This window comes from Anabas testudineus, chromosome 15, assembly GCF_900324465.2.
Source record: "Anabas testudineus chromosome 15, fAnaTes1.2, whole genome shotgun sequence".
Classification (NCBI taxonomy): Eukaryota; Metazoa; Chordata; class Actinopteri; order Anabantiformes; family Anabantidae; genus Anabas; species Anabas testudineus.
This window is the reverse complement of record NC_046624.1, coordinates 13,965,549-13,990,175: the sequence shown is the minus strand read 5'-3', so window position 1 is coordinate 13,990,175 and position 24,627 is coordinate 13,965,549. Positions and strand designations below refer to the sequence as shown.

The 24,627-nt window shown below is 40.1% G+C and overlaps 2 protein-coding genes across 21 annotated transcripts in view; one reads left to right on the top strand and one right to left on the bottom strand.

The window, feature by feature from the left end:
- LOC113158762 (ankyrin-3-like) overlaps positions 1 to 24,627 on the bottom strand; it is a 119,923-nt gene that overhangs the window by 31,973 nt on the left and 63,323 nt on the right. For 15 of the 20 annotated variants that reach the window (XM_026354942.1, XM_026354943.1, XM_026354954.1 and 12 more), the window contains exons 15-24: positions 24,144 to 24,242; positions 22,224 to 22,322; positions 21,007 to 21,204; positions 20,825 to 20,923; positions 19,979 to 20,077; positions 19,742 to 19,840; positions 19,531 to 19,626; positions 18,637 to 18,709; positions 18,398 to 18,454; positions 14,713 to 14,836 (exon numbers count right to left, since the gene is read on the bottom strand). In XM_026354942.1, the coding sequence (XP_026210727.1) occupies positions 14,713 to 14,836; positions 18,398 to 18,454; positions 18,637 to 18,709; positions 19,531 to 19,626; positions 19,742 to 19,840; positions 19,979 to 20,077; positions 20,825 to 20,923; positions 21,007 to 21,204; positions 22,224 to 22,322; positions 24,144 to 24,242 (1,043 nt within the window). Of the gene's footprint in view, positions 1 to 14,712; positions 14,837 to 15,341; positions 15,657 to 18,397; positions 18,455 to 18,636; positions 18,710 to 19,530; positions 19,627 to 19,741; positions 19,841 to 19,978; positions 20,078 to 20,824; positions 20,924 to 21,006; positions 21,205 to 22,223; positions 22,323 to 24,143; positions 24,243 to 24,627 lie in introns of those variants that run through there. The other 5 variants (XM_026354951.1, XM_026354957.1, XM_026354956.1 and 2 more) reach the window with 4 other exon arrangements.
- Positions 9,381 to 14,705, top strand: LOC113158764. Its single transcript, XM_026354965.1, has 8 exons — positions 9,381 to 9,470; positions 10,700 to 10,778; positions 10,916 to 10,987; positions 11,231 to 11,317; positions 11,501 to 11,584; positions 11,714 to 11,785; positions 12,010 to 12,093; positions 12,645 to 14,705. Exons 1-8 carry the CDS (start codon positions 9,450 to 9,452, stop codon positions 12,881 to 12,883), a joined length of 738 nt encoding a protein of 245 aa, XP_026210750.1. The 5' UTR covers positions 9,381 to 9,449; the 3' UTR covers positions 12,884 to 14,705.

Sequence of the window (24,627 nt, the reverse complement as noted above, 5' to 3'; positions counted from 1 at the left end):
CTGTTGCTCTGGCCTGGCTTCATTCTTACTTTTATTTATAACTCTCACAGCCTCTCTACCATTGAGCCACAGAGATCAGTTCTTGCTCCTCTTCTTTTTTCAATCTATACTACATCTCTGGGTTTTATCATCCACTCACATGCCTTTTCTCATCATTGCTATGCTATAAATTTTTCTCCTCAACTTAAATTTTTGCTTGCCTTGTACCTCACTTGTAAGTGGTTTAGGATAAAATGGTCTGCCAAATAACTGAATGTAAATGTATTGCAATGTTAAAAAAAAATCCAGGCATCACAGTTCTTAAAGGAACGATATGTAGCACTGACAGTATTAAATTTACACTATTTATGACACTATAACACTATTTAAAAGTCATAGCCTAAAATACAAATACTGGATAGCACTGTCTACCACCACCCCTCCTCCCTAGACATGAAGCCCAGGTAAGATAAGATAAGATAAGATAAGATAAGAAAACCTTTATTAGTCCCACAATGGGGAAATTGCATTTTTACAACAGCTTAAACACTAGAGTGTCAGAAAGATAGTCTGACCAAAGGAGACGAAAGACTAAACTGGCACAGTCCGAGATAAATAGACTATGAAACCTGATAGTACAAACAGTACAGTAGTAAATTAAATATATACATATGAGTACAGTATATGTAGCAGTGTAAGTATGCACAGTATATGGATATTACTGGATGGCAGTATTGAAAATGTACATTGTAAAGTTGGTTTATGATTATTGCACAGGTGTAATATGAGTATCAGCAGTGTTCATTGTACAGTCTGACTGCAGCAGGGAGAAAAGATCTGCGTAATCTCTCCTTCGCACAGCGAAGGTGGATCAGTCTGTCACTGAAGCTGCTCCCCAGAGCAGACAGGGCGTCCTGCAGTGGGTGAGACTCGTGGTCCAGCATGGATGTCAGTTTTGCCAGGACCCTTCTCTCACCCACCTCTCGCACTGAGTCCAAGGGACAGCCCAGGACAGAGCTGGACTTCTTGATTACTTTGTCAGGTGAGATGTCAGGTAGAGGACATTGAACATACAGTACACGAGTGAATGGGATACAAGCAGATGATTAAACTTTGAATTGTGACAAGTCCTACACACTATGTAAAGTTTCTCAGTAAATATGACAATTTGCTGGTCAGCAGGTCCATTTACTCTGACAACAATTAACGTTAGCATAAGGGTGCTAGCTGGACTAGTCAAGATCATTGTTTGCCTTAAATTGTGTACTCTGGGGAGCAGCTTCAGTGACAGACTGATCCACCCTCGCTGTGCGAAGGAGAGATTACGTAGATCTTTTCTCCCTGCTGCAGTCAGACTGTACAATGAACACTGCTGATACTCATATTACACCTGTGAAATAATCATAAACCAACTTTACAATGTACATTTTCAACACTGCTAACCAGTAATATCCGTATACTGTACATACTCACACTACTACATGTAACGCTTCCTTCACCCTTTAACAGAAGGACAGCGCCCTGAGCTCATAAACTTTACTCCCAAAGTTAATTTATGTACACCTCTTAAGTGTAAAGAACAGAATGAAATGAATTAGTACAGTACTCCTTATAGTTGTCTATTATTCTGTGTCAACCTATAAAACAGATAACCAAAACAACTATATCCGCCAATTATATCCAAATTTATTAACTAAAAGAGAAAATAAATAAAAATACTTTTGGTTGAGCCAAATAAAATATCAGCAGCTTGCTGTCACATAAAATAGGTGTACAATACTTAATATATTTCACAGTCATAAAACACAGTATCAAAAGTCTGTACTGAAATAAAAGAAAACATTAATTATTAATATCACTTTCTTATTTTAACATCAATTTTGTGGGCCCACACACACACCAGCCGGCGACCAAATAGAAACAGATAAGCAAAATAAAAATGACAACAAACCCCTGTTGCAGGCCTGGTCGACGCTTGTGAACATGGTGGCCAAAAACGTTGAAGCCCTTTCATTCTAGCGAGCAGAAATAAAAGTTGGAGTACTCACACAAAGCCAGTGTCAATATCAATGTCCATGTCCGTCCGCTGCACCTCTCCACCTCTCTCACTCTCTAACTCCCGCCCCTTAGCCAATCACAATACAAAACCACTGGCATGACACTTAATTTTCCAATCACATTAACAGGGCTAAACATCATTGGTTGTTCAACGAACAAGCACATGGCACACAGTACATCGCAACCAAACTACAATACACACTTTAACATCAAAGCACATTATTTCTATCAACCTCAACATCACATGAAGAAATAAAGAAACTGAACACATCTGTAACATTTCTATAAATCAAAAGAACTAGTTATGCATAGTTATTTGCATGCTATTTAGAAGCCCAAGATATTATTCTGGGGGCTACATACATATACTGTACTTACATGTATATATTTTATTTATTACTGTACTTTTTGTAATATCAGGTTTCGTAGTTTATTCATCTCGGACTGTGCCAGTTAAGTCTTTCGTCTCCTTTGGTCAGACTATCTTTCTGACACTCTAGTGCAGGGGTATTCAACAAAAATTGAAAGAGGTTATTTTTGGAAGCAAAGGTCCAGAAGATTATAATGTTTAACTATATACTGTGATATATTATTAAGTAGCCTGAATGTAATCAATACTTGACTGTCAAATCAAATTAATTCAGTACAAATTTATTGTTATGTAACATCAAACTGAGCATGTGGCTCCAGATCCTGGTGGACTGGTCATACTGGGCTCTGAGACCAGCAACTTTCTGTGATCACACTTCAGATTTCAGTGGGTGTGTGTGTTCAAAACCTTTGTGTTTTGTCTCATAATGCCGTTTGACATTGGCACTTTTAATAAGAGCTGCAGTTTCTGAACATATCAAACATACTGGTTTACTGCTCCCAGTGGTAATATGACCAGACAGGAGTCTGTCTATTGTGGATTAAAAACTCTTTACTGTGCACATTTTTCTTTTTGGACATTTTTATATTTATCTCTTCCTTTCTCAGTCTCACCGTCCTTTTATCAACTTTCTCCTCTGTCGTCTGTCTCTCTCTCCTCTCCGTCGTCTGTCCCTCTCCTGTCTGTCGTCTGTATCTCTCCTCTCTGTCGTCTGTGTCTCTCCTCTCTGTCGTCTGTCCCTCTCCTGTCTGTCGTCTGTATCTCTCTCCTCTCTGTCTTCTGTGTCTCTCCTGTCTGTCGTCTGTATCTCTCTCCTCTCTGTCGTCTCTCTCTCCTCTCTGTCGTCTGTCCCTCTCCTGTCTGTCGTCTGTCTCTCTCTCCTCTCTGTCTTCTGTGTCTCTCCTCTCTGTCGTCTGTCTCTCTCCTCTCTGTCGTCTCTCTCTCCTCTCTGTCGTCTGTCCCTCTCCTCTCTGTCGTCTGTCTCTCTCTCCTCTCTGTCTTCTGTGTCTCTCCTCTGTCGTCTGTCTCTCTCTCCTCTCTGTCTTCTGTGTCTCTCCTCTCTGTCGTCTGTATCTCTCCCTCTCTCCTCTTTGTCGTCTGTGTCTCTCCTCTCCGTCGCCTGTCCCTCTCCTGTCTGTCGTCTGTATCTCTCCTCTCCGTCGTCTGTCCCTCTCCTGTCTGTCGTCTGTATCTCTCTCCTCTCTGTCGTCTGTCTCTCTCTCCTCTCTGTCTTCTGTATCTCTCCTCTCCGTCGCCTGTCCCTCTCCTGTCTGTCGCCTGTCCCTCTCCTCTCTGTCGTCTGTGTGTCTCTCCTCTCTCTCTCTCTCTCCTCTCTGTCGTCTGTCTCTCTCTCCTCTCTGTCGTCTGTCTCTCTCTCCTCTCTGTCGTCTGTCTCTCTCCTCTCTGTCGTCTGTATCTCTCCCCTCTGTCGTCTGTCCCTCTCCTGTCTGTCGTCTGTCCCTCTCTCCTCTCTGTCTTCTGTATCTCTCCTCTCTGTCTTCTGTCTCTCTCCTCTCTGTCGTCTGTCTCTCTCTCCTCTCTGTCTTCTGTATCTCTCCTCTCTGTCGTCTGTCTCTCTCCTCTCTGTGGTCTGTGTCTCTCCTCTCTGTGGTCTGTATCTCTCTCCTCTCTGTCGTCTGTATCTCTCCTCTCTGTCGTCTGTATCTCTCCTCTCTGTCTCTCTGTTATCACCATCTCTGTTTATTAATTTTTTTCCAACCTCCAACTTTCTCTCATCTACTGTTGAGTCGCTAATTTTACTGCCTACGATCCACAGAATCGATTGGCTATGTGAAGTCACGTGGGATGGCTTAACTCGCGTCCACTAAATAACTACTGTAACGATCGCAATAGCTGCGGCGGTTATAATTAAGGTGTCCCGCTAGATTTGGAATCAAAACGTTCGGTTTGGTCTGTAGCTCCGGGTCTGTATGGGACAGCTTCTGGGTCCGGATCCGGACCGCGGTCCGCCTGTTAGTGACCCCTGCTCTAGTTTTTAAGCTGTTGTAAAAATGCAATTTCCCCATCGTGGGACTAATAAAGGTTTTCTCATCTTATCTTATCTTAAATACTCACTGCCGTTAGCATAAGGGTGCTAGCTGGACTAGTCACGATCATTGTGTGCCTTAAATTTGCCTGCCAACTCTACATCCATCTTAAAATCCATCTAGGTGGTTTTATGTGAGGCAACCTGTGGTGTCCTGTAACATAATGTGCAGGGGGCAGGATCACACAGGTCCAGACAGAAACAGAAAGTCAGTCATGGAAACAAACATTTCAAATTAGAGTTTACAGGCTGCACCGTTGTTGTCTGACAAGGTAATATTGTTTGGTAATTCATTGTTTAGTGTAGTAAATATGTTGTATATTGTTCCTTTAAAAATGACAAATCCACTTCCAACCATTCAAATAATGACCAGATCAGATAGACCAAAACTATATTTTTAACTCCCTTACAATCAGTTGGTCACCTGCAGGGTAGTAAATCAATTACCAAAAGTATATCACAATTACCGCTATCTATCCTAACAAAAGATACATTCAAAAGGACAAACTATACTGTGTTAGAAAGCAGAAAAGCTCACGATTCAGATTACATTAATCAATTAACCTAATTAATTTTCAGCAAATTTTTATCTATTATTACTTTTGTCAGTTTCAAATTATTTCCATAACCATTGTGGGTTTTTCATTCATTAACTGAGGGGTACCAACAATTTTGTCCATGTGTACTTCAGTGTATTTAGAATACACGACACCTGTGTACAGTTTTTCTAATAAAACAACCAAATGTGAAAATTATGTTAACTGTTATGCCACCACTTTACTAAAATGATGGACTTATCATAGCTTTTTGAGAATATGTATGCATCACTAAAAATGTATTCTTCAGAATTGTCTTGTAGTAGACAGAGGGATGTTTTCATCAAACTATAAAATGTACCAACATATTATATAAAAGAAATGCATTGTCTGGACCTTGACTAGGGGGGAATTGAATTGAAACAAGTGACCAAATGCACAAAGGCCAAATGCCAAAAACGTATTGTTTATGGACCTAATTGTACAAAACTTTGACACTTATTTTAATTATTTCTCAAACAAATCTCCTATACTTGGACATGTATGCCCAGTATTGTCTAAAATACATTGTACTGTTTTTGTTGTTGTTTGTTTGTTTTACTAAGATCTTATGGGTTTTATTAACTTTTAAGATACTTGTATACTTAAAGTAAAGACTTATAACTGTCACTACAATGTGGAGTATATTTACTTTTTAGTGTATGTACTCCAACCACATTTTACTTTTTGTATTGATTTAATACGTATTTATACACTGTGATAATACTACAGTCTTAATATTTCGACAGTTATTGTAAAAAGGTGCTGTGACTTGTTCAAGTTGGAGCTGAGAAGGCCTCAGTACTGTGGCTGCTGCCTGCAGCACAGCCTTAATTAATGGCCCATCGAGGGGAGGGCCACGCCCCCTTGCACCTGAAGGGGTTTGCTCCATCTTAAAATCCATCTGAGCTCTAATCTAGGTGGTTTTATGTGACCTGTGAGCCAGAAGTCTTGCTGCTTGATAGGGGATCACATGCTTCAAATGTATTTCACTCATTAAAATAGAAATCAATTTCAAACTTTTTTGAAATACGACACATGGTACAGTTTTTCTAATAAAACAACACAAAGGGGAAAATTATGTTAACTGTTATGCCACCACTTTACTAAAATGATGGACTTATCATAGCTGTTTGAGAATATGTATGCATCACTAAAAATGTATTCTTCAGAATTGTCTTGTAGTAGACAGAGGGATGTTTTCATCAAACATTTTTATAACTATCAAAGGTACCAACATATTATATAAAAGAAATACATTGTCTGGACCTTGACTAGGGGGGAATTGAATTGAAACAAGTGACCAGGCACTTGTTTCAATTAAATGTGCTGGTGTACAGAGGCCAAATGCCAAAAACGTATTATTTATGGACCTAATTGTACAAAACTTTGACCCTTATTTTAATTATTTCTCAAACAAATCTCCTATACTTGGACATGTATGCCCAGTATTGTCTAAAATACATTGTACTGTTTTTTACAATGTGGAGTATATATACTTTTTAGTGTATGTACTCCAACCACAGTTTACTTTTTGTATTGATTTAATACGTATTTATACACTGTGATAATACTACAGTCTTAATATTTCGACAGTTATTGTAAAAAGGTGCTTTTACTTCCAACACTGTGACTTGTTCAAGTTGGAGCTGAGAAGGCCTCAGTACTGTGGGGACTTCTGCTGCCTGCAGCACAGCCTTAATTAATGGCCCATCGAGGGGAGGCCACGCCCCCTTGCAACTGAAGGGGTTTGCTCCATCTTAAAATCCATCTGAGCTCTAATCTAGGTGGTTTTATGTGACCTGACCTGTGAGCCAGAGGTCTTGCTGCTTGATAGGGGATCACATGCTTCAAATGTATTTCACTCATTAAAATAGAAATCAATTTCAAACTTTTTTGAAATACGACACATGGTACAGTTTTTCTAATAAAACAACACAAAGGGGAAAATTATGTTAACTGTTATGCCACCACTTTACTAAAATGATGGACTTATCATAGCTTTTTGAGAATATGTATGCATCACTAAAAATGTATTCTTCAGAATTGTCTTGTAGTAGACAGAGGGATGTTTTCATCAAACATTTTTATAACTATAAAATGTACCAACATATTATATAAAAGAAATACATTGTCTGGACCTTGACTAGGGGGGAATTGAATTGAAACAAGTGACCAGGCACTTGTTTCAATTAAATGTGCTGGTGTACAGAGGCCAGATGCCAAAAACGTATTATTTATGGACCTAATTGTACAAAACTTTGACCCTTATTTTAATTATTTCTCAAACAAATCTCCTATACTTGGACATGTATGCCCAGTATTGTCTAAAATACATTATACTGTTTTTTTACAATGTGGAGTATATTTACTTTTTATTGTATGTACTCCAACCACAGTTTACTTTTTGTATTGATTTAATACGTATTTATACACTGTGATAATACTACAGTCTTAATATTTCGACAGTTATTGTAAAAAGGTGCTGTGACTTGTTCAAGTTGGAGCTGAGAAGGCCTCAGTACTGTGGGGACTTCTGCTGCCTGCAGCACAGCCTTAATTAATGGCCCATCGAGGGGAGGCCACGCCCCCTTGCACCTGCTCGGTGACCAGCTCACTGTGTCTGACTGAGCAGAGTCGAGTGGAGCGCATGGAGAAGAGACTGGAGCGATTTAAACAGCGGCTGGAGCGATTTAAACAGAGACTGGAGCGTTTGAGAAGTCACCACAACAGGTGTGAACAGCGTTTTTCTCTACAGGTAAGGTTATTAAAAATGTTCTATTTTTTTATTTGAGCTGTCTGTGAAATAATTATATTTAGCCATGCTAAATTTTGCACTTTAGACTATTGTCAGGAATAGTTAAAGTTATAGGAGCTAAATGCATTCTAATTTTAAAGTAGTATTATAGCCCTGCATTTTGCACGACCAAGTGTCTTTAATATAATACTAACAAATGCAGTGTTTGTGTTAAAGGTCAAGCTAACGTTACGTTAGCCGTTAGCTAAATTCGTACGGGTGGGGCACTATAGGCAGGAGACGTGTCAATGTTAATCACAAACGGTTAATAAAGTTATTCTGGAGCTTTACACTAGAACTACTGACTTTTCTGGCAGTGTGGTCAAATGACCAGCTCACTGTAGCTGGCCCCTGTAAACAGCTGCTTTTATTATGTAAAGGTCGGTCGGTAGCGGCACATGTCGGCGGTGTGGGGGGGTGGGGGGAGGTGTCGCTGCGTGTCTCCGTTCCTCTTGTGGTGGGTCAGCAGCCCCCCCCCCCCCCCCCCCCCCCCATCGGCCCACACCGCCGACGTGTGCCGGTAACGACCGTCTTTACATAATAAAAGCAGCTGTTTACAGGGGCCAGGTGGTCATTTGACCACACTACTGCTAGTGTTAAAAGTTTTACATAACCTTTACACAGTGTCATCCATTTTGTGTAAAAAGCAGCCGAGGCTGCATCAGGTGTTCAGGGAAAGGAAGGAAGGAAGGAAGGTGTTTGTTGTTGTTTTTTTGTTAGAGCGGCCATCTCCAAGTGAGGGTATGATTCTGTCAAACGTAACTGTTTGTGAATGTAAAAGTCAAAGAAAGCTAAAGCAGGTTAGACTGCAGTAAAGCCTTCCTATCTAATTAGATAGATGGAATTGGTCAATGTATTTTTCCTCATCTGCTCTGTGCATGAAACATCAATCAGATTAAATACCTAAATACCAATATAAAACCATGGCAATCAAGTTATTATAGCTAATACTTTGTAACCAGATTAATATTATGAACTATTTCAGCAGTTTTAACTGGTAAAATATCTACTATAAAATGTATGTTAAATGTAGATGTTCGCCTTGTCAAATTGAAATTTGCTGTAATTAATCAATAATTTTGCAAGGAGAAAACATTACCAGTTATACCGGTAAAGTAGCATTATTTCTACTAATAAGGATAACTAGATGATTTGTAATTCTTTAAATATACCCACAAGAGTACAATTAAGCTAAATTTAGGCAGAAAAAATGGTTGAAATCGCTTTATGGCAAAAAGAAAATGATTTTTCTATTGGTCCCTTTATAATTAATGAGATTGGTATGGTTTGATGTTATATACATACTGCTGTGAAGTTGGGTGCCCACTTTACACATAACCAGAAGTCCATGGTCTGGTAAAAACACAAATTAAAGTATTACCTGTAAATCTATTTTAGTGGACTTGCAGGGGTATAACTAAAAATGACTGAATGCTTCATACAAGTCAAAGAGCAGGAAAAGATTGTACACTTTTTTTCTAATGAATGCAAAATAGATCATTATCTTTATTTTCTCTGGATGAGAATTAAATGTAATATAAGATGTTTAAAAGTATACTTCTCTTTATAGTGTTGAAGACATAACGTGGAATTATTTCTTTGTGGTGTCAGGTCCAGGAAGAGATGGATTTGAGGCTAACGCAGGTATGTGCCTTTGTGCAAAGTTTATACTGTCATGCCTTTTAAAATTTGATAGTAGTTATAATGAAGGATTAATGCAGAATTTTGTGAAATCGAAATGTTAATGGATTGGTTTAATTGCAAGTTGCATGTAGGTTCAAATGCATGTGCACTATAGCTAGAGTATGTCGAGGTGAGTTACACTCAAGTAGACATGAAACGGTAGTTTTAGACCTTAAATAGAAGGAAATTATAGCCATGATGATTTGTTTGTTTATAAATATGTTTTGGCTCAACTAAAGACCTATATTTGAGTTGAATTTAAATTTAAGAAAGGACATGCTTTCTTAGTTCTATGATCAAGACTGTTGTTCACAGCATTACCATTCACATTAAATTTAAATTAGTATTTTATAGTACAGAACATGACAAATCGATAACGTGTAACAAATTTCCCTTGCAGAAAAAGGTTGCATTAAAAAAAAACGCTTACAGGTGTATAAAGTTCACATTAATCAAGTGCAAATGCCTAGAAAAAACACTCCACTACAAGTATCGTACATTTTATACTCAAGTACTTAATTTTACTTAAAATACAAAAGTAGAAGTACTCTATTATGAAAACAGTGTATCTTAAACAGTGTAGAATTTGCTGCTGTCGATAACATAAATGTAGAGTCTGTTCCAGATCAGTTAAAATGTTACAGTAACTAGTAACTATTGATGGTAAAATGTGATGTTACTTACAGACTGGAACAGGAACAGCAGTGAGTAACTGTGGAGCTGATGTAGTGACAGTTAATCCATAAATGATACATTTATATTGTACATTATAGTACTTAGTAGCTTTTAGTACTTTACGAAGCTTTTATACCTGCAAAAAAGTACCTATTAACTAATGCTGTATAAGTAATGTAATGGGGTTAAAGTAACATAAAATGGCAATAGCTTAAGTACAAGTACCTTAAAATTGCATTTCACTATTGTACTTGAATAAACTTACCACCTGCCACATGATGCGTCTTTGGTAAAACAGTTATCAGTTTCTTACAAGAGTATAACAGTGTTTTGGAATGTACAGTAAACTTATGTAAAAATGTAAATGTAAAGTCTAGATCATCAGTTCAAAGTTGTGCTGTGCGGCTGCTTTCAATAGCAGCTTCTTCCAGTGGATGTCAGGATATCATAAACAACATGAGACAGTATGGCGTGGCCTTGTACATCAGAACTGATTCTTTGATTCTTCATTTCAGAGTCCAGGAGTGAACTTGGGCAAGAGACCTTTGCAGAAAAAGAAAATTGGAAAACAGTTGAAAATGATGAAAGCAGGAGGTAAGTTATGACAATGACTCTTTAGTATCAGTAATTTACTGTCTCTGTGTGGGCACAGTTACATGCTACAAATATGTTTTTCTTTTGTACACAATATATGTTTGTGTGTCATATTTGTTTTGGTTCTTGTTTTTCAGATGAGGGTTCTGATCTCTGCTCCCCCAAAAGCAAATCTCACGGCCATGGTGATGGCATTTATGATGCAGATGGTTAGTTTTGTTGTGTTTTATATTTTACATAATCGCTTGTCTTTTGGTAAATGACTATACATTTTCATACCACTACCAATCAGTTAAACATACAGTATAACTTAACTCTGAAGTGTGTACATTATAATAAAGGTTAAAATCATTTCCTTTTCTTATAGTACAATGTGAGCAGTTTGAATATGTTTTTCTTTTGTACACAATATATTTTTGTGTGTCACATTTGTTTTGGTTCTTGTTTTTCAGATGAGGGTTCTGATCTCTGCTCCCCCAAAAACAAATCTCACTGTCAAGATGATGATGATGGCATGATGGGACCATCTGATACAGATGGTTAGTAAATGTTTTGTTTTTGCATTTGAATTTTATAGAATCTCCTGTCTTAAGCACAGTACTAGTAACTTTCATGTGTGTACATCATAGTAAAGGTAAAAATCACTACCTTTTCTTATAGTACACTGTGAGCAGTTCAGACTGCTTTTGAGATACTGATGTTTGTGTCTTTTGCTATTGTAGACCAGAGTCCAGAAGTAAAATTGGGCAAGAGACCCTTGCAGAAAAAGAAAACTGGAAAACAGATGAAAATGATGAACGCAGGAGGTAAGTTATGACAATGACTCTGAAGTATCAGTACTTTACTGTGGGCAGAGTTACATGCTTTGAATATGTTTTTCTTTTGTACACAATATATGTTTGTGTGTCATATTTGTTTTGGTTCTTGTTTTTCAGATGAGGGTTCTGATCTCTGCTCCCCCAAAAGCAAATCTCACGGACATAATGCTGGGACTTATGATACAGATGGTTAGTTTTGTTGTGTTTTTATATTTTACATATTTTACATAATTGCTTGTCTTTTGGTAAATGACTATACTATTTCATACCACTACCAATCAGTTAAACGTACAGTACTACTCAACTCTGAAGTGTGTACATTATAATAAAGGTTAAAATCATTTCCTTTTCTTATAGTACAATGTGAGCAGTTCAAAATGCTTTTGAGACACTAATATTGGTTTCTTTTTTAGACCAGAGTCCAGGAATGATGGAGAGACACTTGCTGAAAAAGAAAAAAAAAATTGGAAAGCAGTCGAAAATGGCGAAATCAGAAGGTAAGGTTGTTAACTCTATAAGGCCAATGGTATCATATTTGATACACAAAAATCTTTTGATTAAATAATTATCAACTTCTGATGTATCAAACATAATACATGAAAAATCTTACATTTTGAAATAATGTCTTAAAATGTTTTTTCAACAAAGTGTGCAATACACACTTTAAAAAAAAAATAGGATGTTGTAACTACTATTTACTGGAATTTAAAGGGTTTACACACTATATCTCTCATAAAACCCATGCAGTCATCTCCCTAAGTACTGGAAAGACGAGGCTGATTTGTTAGTTTACTGTTATACACTGAAGACATTTGGGTTTAAGATGGATGTCAGATGGTAGTTCTAAATTTCTTCTCCTTCATTTTTCTCAAATGTTAAACTCTCTCTCTCACTTCTCCTCCAGTGTGACTTTTAACATTAGTTTAATGGCACTAGTCAGGTTGACTTCACTAACTGTGTGCCTGAAGAACTTTTCCTGATTGGCTGCACAAAGACCACAAAGTATGAATGCCAGAAATGTAAAATAAGTCTTCTCTCTCATTTATAGAGAAAAAATCATCAGCAAAGGGTAAAAGACCGTGGACTGAACCTGAAAGAAGAGCGGTTAAGAAGCACCTTGGAAGATTTATTGCTGAGCGAAGGGTACCAGGAAAGGAGCAGTGCACAACATGCCTAACTGAAGAAGAGGTGTTGGGGCAACGATCGTGGAAGGATGTGAAAAACTTTGTCAATAATAGAATTGTTACCCTAAATAGAAGGTCTGCTTCACAGCAATTGCAGTTATAAGTTAGCAGCTCTAGGAAGTGCGCAGCTTAGCAGTTCCAGGAATCATGAAACTTCCCAGTTTGAGGAGGCGCGCAGCTTCGCAGTTTCAGAAAGCACCCGCATCGTTACAGTTTCAAGAAAAATGTGCGGTGTAGCACCAGAAAAGCAAACATTTGGTTGCAGTCAGGACAGTTACAGAAAAATTGCTTTGCAATTACACTATTTGTAAAAGTAGCAGTGTAAATAAAGGTATTTGTGGATACTATTTGCACTCTCATGCAGTTTTGTGTTTGGCTAAAGTGTACATTTATTAGGTGCATTTATTACAAACACTGTGGTGACCTGGACTTGTAGTCAACAAAATATACACAAGCAAAAAAGATAATAAAATTGATAGTGTGAAAGCTCACCTGCAAGCTAATGAAAATAGGAACAGTAGTCAAAATTATCTAGCCAGAAATGTGCTCGATGGATTGCTTTCAAAAAGGTCCTCACTAAAGTGGTGAAATTCTAACTTAAATGCTGTGAATTTTCCAAAAGCTGAGGTGACAACTGAAATTAGGGAGCCACCTAGTGTTGTAATATAATATGCATTTGTTTCAAAGTGCAGCAGAAATGGTGGCCCTCACTTCCAATGCACAGTGTCCTGGAGCTCACTCTGCTGGCCATACAGGAATGTGTGTGTGTGTGTGTGTGTGTGTGTGTGTGTGTGTGTGTGTGTGTGTGTGTGTGTGTGTGTGTGTGTGTGTGTGTGTGTGTGTGTGTGTGAGAGAGAAAGTTTGGGTTCATGTAGTCCAGTCAAAAAGCAAACCATGCAATGCCGATGTCATAAACAGAAAAGTAAGGGAAAGAAAAGAACTTGCTCAGCATCATAAATTCATTGATCAATAAAACATTTGATGTATTTTACAGTGTTAGTTACATTCACACCCTGGAAAAGAAACACGTCGACAAATTTTAAATCTACTGCACTGAACAAACTTTGCACTGCAAATTGTCCCTTTTGCACGTTTACACTAATCCTAAATCTATATGAACAGATGAATCACAAGAGACTGCACGGGTCTCCTACCAGAGCTACACATCATTATGTTCGGGAACTCTCTCAAAACTCTTTCCAGTATTGCCTCCATGAGGCAAACAAGCTTGTTTACGTGGAATCTCTCCGTTTATTTCAGCGTTTCCCTTGTGTGCGGTGCCCTGCTGGTGTTAGCAGCTTCCTGTCCCGGTAGTTGTTTTTATCAGTCCAAACATCACAGTGCGTCTGCCATCTGTCAGTGCGGCTACAATACACTGTGGGGCTGCACGGCTCTTGTCCTGTGTGCTGCTGATGTGTTTTTACTGAAGCCTGCCAGTTTTCCACTACATACTTTGTCCACTATTTGTAACTGTAGCTAGGCCTGTACTGAATCCCGAGATGCATCTGTTCTCTGAAAGTATCAGAGTCCAGAGATACATCTTAAATCCCTCGAATTATACTATGGGACATTTCTAATCCCTGTCTGGGTTTGAAGGCCTCACAAAACGCTGAATCATTTTGTCAGGTTGAACCATTAGATGGCAACTTTCCAGCTGCTTTCTCTGGTGATTTCCCTTCCTATGTTTGTGTGTGTGTGCACATATTTCAGTCCAACATATCCTGTATAATCTAAAAAACTACATAACATATCAGATACGACATCATGAGTCTGTGTGTAAAGGATGAACAGCTGCTGCACAGTGTCCCTCATTAATTAACAGCCTAAACTTAACTTGGCCTCAATATTCAAAGTTGGACCACATTGTTGACAGCGCAGCATCAGAGCACATCAATTATTTTCAAAGGTACTTAATAAAAATGACAACCTTACCTGGCTGACCGGGCTCCTATGCTGAAACCCATGTACCCCTCCTGAGGGAGAGAATCATCCCCCAGCTCTTTGAGGTCCTGAGGCCGCAGGTACTTGTCTGTGTCCCCAGTCATTGCATCCTCACCTGGTGGAAGGATGAAATTATAAAATTCCTCCGGTTAATTTTCAAATTGTGCAAATGTAATCCTTGCAAAACAGGCGATGCGGCACCTCAGGAAGGAAAAACAAGCTGTCACTGCTGGACTAGTCTCACTTATTTCATTATAGGACTTCGAGGAGGCCTCGGACAATTCATCAGCACCACTCGGTCGTTAAACCCAGCATTGCTCCCTGCAACTGCATAGCCCACTGCAACTTTTCTTCCTGTCTAATGACTTGACTGAGGCCCAACGACATAAAGCTGGAACAATACGCAGCGCGATGCGTAAAGTGCTCTGACATCAGTCAGTGATCATACAGAGAAAACACCATCAGATGCAGCTGTGAAGCCACTTTGCGGTTTATCTGGAGCTCTCCTGTAAAACCACACGCAGCTACTATCACAACACTCAAAGCAGGGGGCTTCACAGCTAATAAAGCCGGAGCACAATAAGCAGACAATAAGCAGAAAGTGCACAAGCGCACCGCACCTCGATCGGCGGAGCGGTGGACGATGACACGCCGGTCAACGAAGCCGGCAGAGCGGCTACAGTGTTTCTGCTTCTCCCTCATGTCCGACTCTGTCCTGTCTGCAACACACAGCTCCTTCACCGCAGCCCCTCCTCCTGCCTTCACCACTGCCGCACTCCGATCAGACACCAGCACCACCGTCAAGTGTGATGACATTAAACCCAGGCGCTTCCGGTGACCAGTTTCAAAATAAAAGCAGTAGCGCGTGAACGTCACTTGTCAGGAAAGGTGTTTTTTTTTTCTATGTCAGCAGACCAACTCTGATTACATCGGGGAAATAAAAAAAAAAAGGCAGGGAAACACTGAGGTTGTGGTGACATCCCGGCAGTACAGCCGTCACCTGGATTTACATCCCATATGTATCCAAATTACTTTTAATAATTTGGCGTTTCATGTATCCAAACTTATAAATGATCTTGCCACTATACTGTCCACACTACTTGTGCAGCTTATGTTGAAATAGTCCGGTGCCTTCATGCAACTTTATCACCACCACCTCCTTTTTCCAGCAGGTGTGCTTTTATTATGATGACACAGGTTATCATCCAACTTCCTGTGTTTTTTCTACCTGTTTCTTTCTGACTTGACACAACTGGAAAACAATCGACTCCCCGCTGCTGTAATCGTGTGTCACCCTCCTATTCAGGCTCTTGGCACCCCACCAAGCATACGCCACCCTGAACTACACACACCTGTATGTTTTAAACCTGAAACATCCTCTGAGCATCAAGGTGACATCATCAAACTGTGAGCTGCCCTACATCCATCCATAATGTCCACTAAAGAGAACTTTAAAGAACTTGCAGTAAACAACGACTCCCATCAATACACTCTCCTAATTATCTACAACATAACATTTAAAACATCACTATTAAAACTTATTTGATGCTCCAGTGTTTTACCTTTGTCTAACGCAGCCATGTTGTTCACCTTTCTCCGTATATTTCCTCAATTATTTTCCTAAAACTCCCAACAAAACGTTCCCAGGAGGCAAAGTAGATCCAAAGAGAGGAGATGACTATCAAGTAGTCCATTCAGTGCTTCTGGTGCCAGATGGAAAATGTTCCCCTCTCTTCACCCCACGCACTTAACTCCACTCAGACCAACTTGCGCGTTTGCTGGTGCGCACATCTCTGCAGCGATATATCTCCGCAAAGTAATTCAAATAAACCTTTTTTTAAATATTCCCTGCTGTAAAAACTGAATGCACTGCTAAGTAGGAACAGCAAAAAAGCGCAAAGCATCTGAGATCGGCGGCCACACCGGGGTTAATTCTCCTGCTCAGAAAAGCTCATCTCATTGGATTTAAAGAGAGAAAGTCTCGGTGCGTCCCAGGCTCAAAAGCATCTCCAACAAACTCCGGCTGCAGACTGTCAGCAGTGGCCGAGGTGGAAGTGTTTACCGCTCGTCTGAAAGCACAGTCAGCTGACAGGCTGTTCGAGCAAATGCTTGGTAACCCAAGTGGAGGAGACAGTGACGGAGACAAGAGGAAAACTCACTGAGAGAGCCACATGCTTTTTCTTCCTCTATGGTGAAACCGAGGGATTCTGGCTGCATGTCAAACTGGGAGTGGGGCTGAAGTAATGATGAAATAACCACATCATGCAGTTCTTTGCCGTATTTTAACTTCTTGGGCAACATGACTCTGTCTGGTTCTACACAACACTACAACTTTCACAAGAAGTGTTTGAAAGTCACAACAACCACCACGTGAAGTCATTCTTTCCTCTCAGGGCATTGCTGCAGGGATTATGGAGATACTCGGCACTGTGATGACAGCAGAGGACAACAAGGAGTTAAGCTGATCATTTAGTGGCTATAGTTGTCTACTGAAAGCAGGAGGTGAGCGTGTGATTGCACAGAGGCCAGAAGTGACCCGTCGCACTCACTCCAACCTTCAGCTTAATAGGATGGGCTTCCCTCATGTAGGATTAAAGGGGAATGTGGAAACTCTTAACTCCTTCCCTCTCTCTCTGTCTCTTACTCTCTCTCTCTCTCACTCTCACACACACACACACACACACACACACACACACACACACACACACACACACACACACACATGCACAAACAAAAACATTCCACAAAGATGAAGAAGTGCAGGCCTGAATGCATCTGCTAACTGAAGCCAGTGTGGTGCTGGTCTCATTTGGCAAAGTGGCTGCTCTGCACAAGTACAATGCAGATAAATTACAGACAAAGTATAAACAGTTTATACTGAGCATGAGGCCATGGATACTCTTACTTATATGCATTACACAAGCCAAAAATACTTGAATAGGATCTTGCATAATAGTCAAATTGCTCCTGCCTCTTTCAAAGTATTTGTCCCTACATCTGTATCTTTAACAGTTGAGGACACGTCCCTATACAGTAGTTTTGATAATACAGCTACAGTAAACCTATCTGTTATTATCTCATATGTGTGTGTGCATACCTTGTTGAGTCTAGCTGTATCACCTAACAGAAACTCCACACTCCCGCCCGACTGTCCCCTAAGCAACAGCCCATGAACAAGCTCATCAATTTTACAGGCCCGTTGGCTCAGTGGTTCCAAAACAAAGAACACAGAACTAAAATGGGGAGCCTGCAACAATGTGACTTTTACCATGGACTTGGTTGAGCCATTTGGCTCTGCAGGATTACGGCAGTTATTCTACTGCTGACTGTGGTTATTCATGTCATTTAATAACATATTGAATGTAAGGAGTTAAAAAATAAAGGTGTTTTTAATGTGCATTGAAAATAACATCAGTGTGTGAGCATTTAAACCTGCAAAAAACAAGACCACATTCAAGTCTAGAACATTTCAGCTCCTCATAGTTCCTTACACTGTATAATGACTTAATTGCATAACCACAGCGGTGGGAGGTGTGTGTATTCTCTCTGTACATTTAGATTTTGCTTTCTGGTAGAAATAAACAGCAATGCTCAACAATAGCATGACAAAGGCTTGATGGTGAGACAGACGTGAAAACAAACAACAGAACAGTGGAGGCGAATTGGTGACAAATACCTTCTTCAACATCTGAAAAAGACTCCTCATGGAGAATTTCTGGCACATTGGCGTGGACTGTGTGATTTACATGCACATACAATTAAACATGCACAGATTAGTGAAAATGAAATCACATGGGACACTCACAAGTGTATGGAAATGATGCAGTATATCAATACAAAATATAACTCAAATACATCCATTTAATTTTGAGATTTAATGGTGGAAAATGATAAGAATAAAGATTTTCCACATACCTTCATCATCTGACATGTCCAGGAACTCGTTCATAGTCTCTGGGACGTTGATTTTGTGTTTTTCTGATGCGCTCTGTAAATATAAAAAGTTGAACAACTCAACAACTCAGTTTTGCCGAAACAATTATGACTAATGTCTTCCTGAACTTTACACCTGTCCCAAATATATACAGTGTATATATATATATATAAATAAAATATTTTGTTGCTTGTTTTAAAACTCAGTAAATTCGAAAATATTTCTCAAAAAAGGCTGTTTGAGTGCGACACAACTGATGGCAGGCGCAGCTTCAATAGAGACATAAATCAGCAGTGGAGGCGTGCGTACAGTGAATTATTAATCACATAACAGAGAGGAACAACCTTGATCTTTAAGTTACATTACTGCACTTTGCTGCTGATGTGCAGGATCCTCAGTGACCTCTGTCTCTTCTCTCACTGTCCCTGTCACACACTTGTCACCTCTTCGTCGTCCTACCGCCTTTCTTACTATTTCTCTTTCTTTTTCTCTATCTCCACTTTTTCCTCCCTGACATGTGTGTATCAGATTGCTGATAGTGACCTGGGCTATAGGAGGAAAAACCTTAAACTACTATCTAAGCCCTCTGTCTCTTAATCAGGGCAACTTCACACACACTTGACGCAGCGTTACTGAGTGACTTAGAAGCTGATATGCAGGATTCACGCATGGACTCCACTTACATTATGCTGGCTGAAGTTGGCCAATACAGCATACATGTCCAACAGTGCCAAATACATTACTGTAGCCAGTAGTAAATATGCAGCTCATGATTGCAAAACATTAAGAGTGGTTAAATGTAAGCTGAATGTAAAACCACCTAAGTTAGTTTCAAGATGACTTTCATTCAGTTAAAAAACTTGTAATTTCCTCACCATAGTGTTCAGGTTTTCATCTGTCAGAGGCCTCAAAGTGTCCACCACAGAGATGTACCCAAGGCGACGGGCAATGGATAGGGCAGTGTTCCCATTCTGACCAGTGACAGACCAACAGAAAGTTATTCACAAGTAGCGCACAGAAAACACAATGAGCATTCAGCGCTTGGGCCCTGTTAGTGTATCTGTGCTAGTGTGTGTGTGCACTGACCATGGTGAGCTCGTTGGCAGAGGCCCCGTGCTGAAGCAGCAGGTTGATGATGTGAGTGTGGCCCTGCTGAGCTGCCTGGTGTAGAGGTGTGTATCCGTTCTAGTCAGAGATGTAAACGCAGAAATGCCGTCAGAGCAAAAGAGGAAATATCAAATTTAGATGTAAAACTAGATATAAAACAAAGCAGTAACACAAGACTGTGCACGTAGTAGGAAGCGGGAACAGATATTTGTCTACCTTGGTTTTGCCATTGATTTTAGCATGGTTCTGCAGCAGGAAGTTTGCCATCTTTGCGTTGCCATAGTGACATGCCACATGCAGTGGTGTATAACCCATCTGCATGATGAAGGGACACAGAGGGAGAGACACAGACATGAAAATATCAGTAGATGCAAAGAAGGGGAAAAGATAGAGGCCTCATGTTATAACACCACAGTTTCTGAGAGGAATAGTTGTTATGTTATGAATTTCCAAATTAATGTTCAGGAAAAAGGGAAAGATTTATTGTATCTACTTCAAAACTGCAACATATCTCACGTTGCTTTTGATTTATGTGTGTAGTGCATAATGGTAATGGAGAAGATCAGTGAATGAATAACCTATTCACTGTAAACAACTGTCCTGTCAGCATAAACTCAGACACGCACACACACACACACACACACCCTCGCACACACACACTCCCCATATAACCTTGTTAGCCCAACCTTCAGCTGCTGCAGGTTTGTCTCAGTGAATGTGAGCACTCTTTTATGTGGAGTGTGTTTTTTTTTTGTGTGTAAGTGAATGTAGCTGACAGAGTGTGACAGAGCATGTGTACGTGTTTGTGTGTGTGTGTCTGTGTTTCGCTCCACTGTGTGGTGCATCCATAAAGACATGAAGACCTTCCACTCAGGTATCAATCCTTTATTTATGCAGCACATGAGATCAGCGTGGACGAACGTGAGCGTGTGCATGAGTGCATTATTGCATTGTATTAAACAGACACAAAGACAAAGTGAAGAAATATGCATCAAAGGATTTCAAGACTGTGTATTTACATTGTGTTTGTCTTTGTGGGTTTACTAAAAGAGAAAGTCTTACCCTTGTTTGTGTGTTGACATCAGCCCCGTGGTTGAGAAGGACTTCTGCAACATTGACTTTGTCCTCCTGAGCTGCTAGGTGCAGTGGTGTAAGTCCGTTCTGTATGTGTGAAAAGAACACATGCATGTAGGCTCATGTTTGTCTTTGTGTGCCGTCTGTTTCAAGTTTCTAACTGATTTCACCTTATTGCACATGTTGACGTTAGCATTCTTGGCCAGTAGCAGTGACACCAGGTCTACGCTGCCCTCCTGCGCTGCCAGGTGAATGGGGCTGATGCCTTGCCGCGTGACTGCGTTGGTGTCTGCACCGTACTCCAGTAGTGTGGTCCCAATTTCCATTTGGTTCTTTTTGGCAGCAATGTGGAGTGGTGTGTAACCATTCTGAGGCGGCGAAAGAGGTCCAAGGGTTGGGAAAGTGCATTTATTTATAGGACTGATTAAAGTGAAACATATTTCAGGGGTCAAAAAATTACAAATTGAAATCTTCTGTCTGTATGTCGGACATAAAACATATTTTGCGCCACAACTCTGTGATCATTCCCTGCTCAGACAACTCCTCCAGTACTCACAGATTGATCCTTTTCCAAACGCACTTAAATTAGACCAAACACAGCAACTTTAGCACCCAGCCAAATAAAAAACACTTTATAGAGGAAGAAACTGAAGGAGAGGAAGGAAGGGAGAAATGACTAAGAGAGTGGGAGGGAGGCAAGTAATGTGAAGGAATAAATAGTAACAAAAGCAGATTAATAAGGAGAGTGCTTGCTGACTAAAAGGGAAGACAGCAAGCAACGATAATTTGGCCTCACAAGCTTTGCACTCTTGTCTTGTTGTATCTTCAGCGTCTTTGGACAGTCTACAAAAACAGGCCTTTCCTGCCTGTTTTTCATGTTGATTGCCAGTTCTGCTATTCTGTTAATACTTGTTCTGTGGGTTCTGTTAGTCTGCGTCACTGTCCAAGTGTGTGTGTGTGCCAGAAATGTTAAGAGCAGTAAATAAAGTGTGTTTTCTTTGTCGATGGGAACGCACAGGATTTATAAGTGTGGGACAGACTTCACAAAAGTGGGTGGTTTTTGAGTAGTGACTGGCTCTGGAGCAATTTATGTATGTAGAGCACTTCCCAGACTTTTCACATGTGCTCTCACTGGTATCATATAGCATCCTATAAACCACTAAGTCCATTATGCAGACAGTATGAGCTAAAGACTTGTCCTGAGCTGGAAGAAAAAGCAGCACATTCACTCACAGTGTCAAAGACTGGTCAAGGTGGAATGGGAGCAAATGGGCGAGTATTAGATGCATCACATACAAAACACAGTTACTGGTCCGAGATGACATGGAGAGCAGAGGCCGGGTGAATCCTTTTTAGTATATGTGTTTATGTGAGTTTGTGCAGATACCTTGGCAGCAGCGTGTGGGGAAGCTCCCTGATCCAGCAGCAGCAGTGCCACTCTCTGATTATCGTAGTGAGCAGCTACATGCAGTGGAGTTAGCCCACTCTAAAACACCAGCACACACACCCACACACACAAATGCAGAAACACATCCACGACACACACACACACACACATACACACACACACACACACACACACACACACACACACACATACACACACACACACACACAGTCATGCAGCACAACACCATGTTAGGAGATCGCGCACAAACACATTGATAAGTAAAATAAAATAATCAAAACAACAGATTATGAAGACATGAAGGGAGATGAATATGAAACTAATGGAGGATAATACAGAGCAACAACTTCATTCAGGAACCTACAAGAATTAGCAAGGGAAGGGTAACAGAGGGTAATCAAAAGGGACATATAGAAGCATATAATAGCAGTCCTCTGAAAACTCTCTCTCTCCAAAATGTCATCAATTGTTTTCACTTTTTAAAAAACTGCTGTACCTCCCTTTGGTCAAAATTTGGTGCCTACATTATGACAATGCCACAGATTAAGGTGTTATTATTATACCAATGGTAACCGAGGTTGCCATGAGCTGCTGGCCTCAAGTGGGGCCAAAGCCTGAGCCACAGAGATCTGGCACTTCTTGAAGCTGTTTCAGATGTGTTTTTAATGTTTTATTTTATCTGAAAGAAATCATAAGAATCTACATTGGAAATACATCATTTTAGTAGGACAGTGATGCGTTGTCAATATATTTTTTTAATTTGACTGGTTTGAAGATACCCTGCTGACATGATCTTTGTTTGTGACATGAGTTTCTCTGTCTTTATTACTTTTTCCTCGTTGTGCTGGTTCACAGATGGTGGTTTGTCCACAGCATTCAATGCACAGAACACACAATGTATAACCCACTCAGGCACAGGATTGACTCACTAAAACCGTCTCATTACTTAAAAAAAGTGTTAGCAGTTGCAGTGCTAAAAATTAGGATAAATAAACTGCATTTTGTCTCATTCTTACAGTATTACAGAGGAAATAATTCTATGATGACACCATCAAGCAGTGTGGAAGCCTCATTATCATACCTTACTGCCATTATGTTAAATGCTCTCAGATGGTGGCACAAACACACTCACACACACACACACACAACTGACTAGCACTATAATCAGTGCCAGTAGGCCTGTGCTAAGTAAGTGTGCCAATATGCATTTGCATGTGTATCCAAATGTGAGTGTACAAGGGTTCATATGGAGGTGGAATGAGTGCATGTCATCAGGGGAATAAAAGCAAATGTGGCCAGAAGGTTTGTGCAACAGGACAAGCATCTGTTAGTTGTGTTGTCCGGGATCAGTCCGAAACCTGCGACTCCTCCACACAACCTCCACCACCACCCCGTATCCAGCTGCAGCTTAAGAAAATGCAGCTACAAAAGGGTTCTGTTTACTCTCTTAGAGACAGGTTGGATTAGAGCAGACGACAGGACCACTTGTAGAATGATAAATGCTCACGTTATCTGAACGACTTCCTGATTTTGGTCATTTGTTGGCCCAAAGACACAAGTAATATCCACAACTGATCTTTTATGATCACAGGGATTTTTAAAATCTGGCTGTGACCCTGACACTCCTTCCTACTGCTTGTCTGTAGTAATGAGGTAGAAAGTTAGGTTTAAACTCTTGTTGCCTTCATTTTTCTCTGCTCTGTGTAGGAGTGTCATCTCATGTCGACTGTGCAGTCATTTCTGTGCCAGATCCCACCCTCCACACAGCTCATGTTTTCCAACAGCAACACATCTGAAACCCCTTTTACATTTTGGCCAAGACTAACATTCACCCTCCTTAACATTCACTTGTGTGTTGTGCACCAGGTCTGTCCTCATCTTTCTTTTAAGACATCTCACCTTTCCAGCAGCATCAGGTGCAGCTCTCTTCTGTAGGAGAAGACTGGCCACCTCCATCTTGCCATACTTTGCTGCAACATGCAGAGGAGTAAACCCTTTCTGTGGACACACAGAATAGGACACACCATCAACATGCACAGCAGTGGAAAGAAGGAGACTGTGGCAAGGATGGAGAGGAGGAGTAGAGAGGGATAATCAAACAGGAAGTGAATATTTGCATTGTGTTAGGTCAGCCCGTATTGACCTTGGCTCAAGCAACAGTTTCTCAGATAACTGCAAAGATACAAATATTAAAGATTTGTAAGTATAATGTCCCTCTACTTGGTTCTCAACACATTTAAAGCCCATCAAGACAATAAATAAACAGTTTTATCCAAATGTACATCTCAACTACAATTGTTCCAAAGAAATCTGACATTAATGAGTGTTGACAGTGTTAACAACACATTAACTGCTTTAAAGCATGTTACAGCCTGAGAAACTA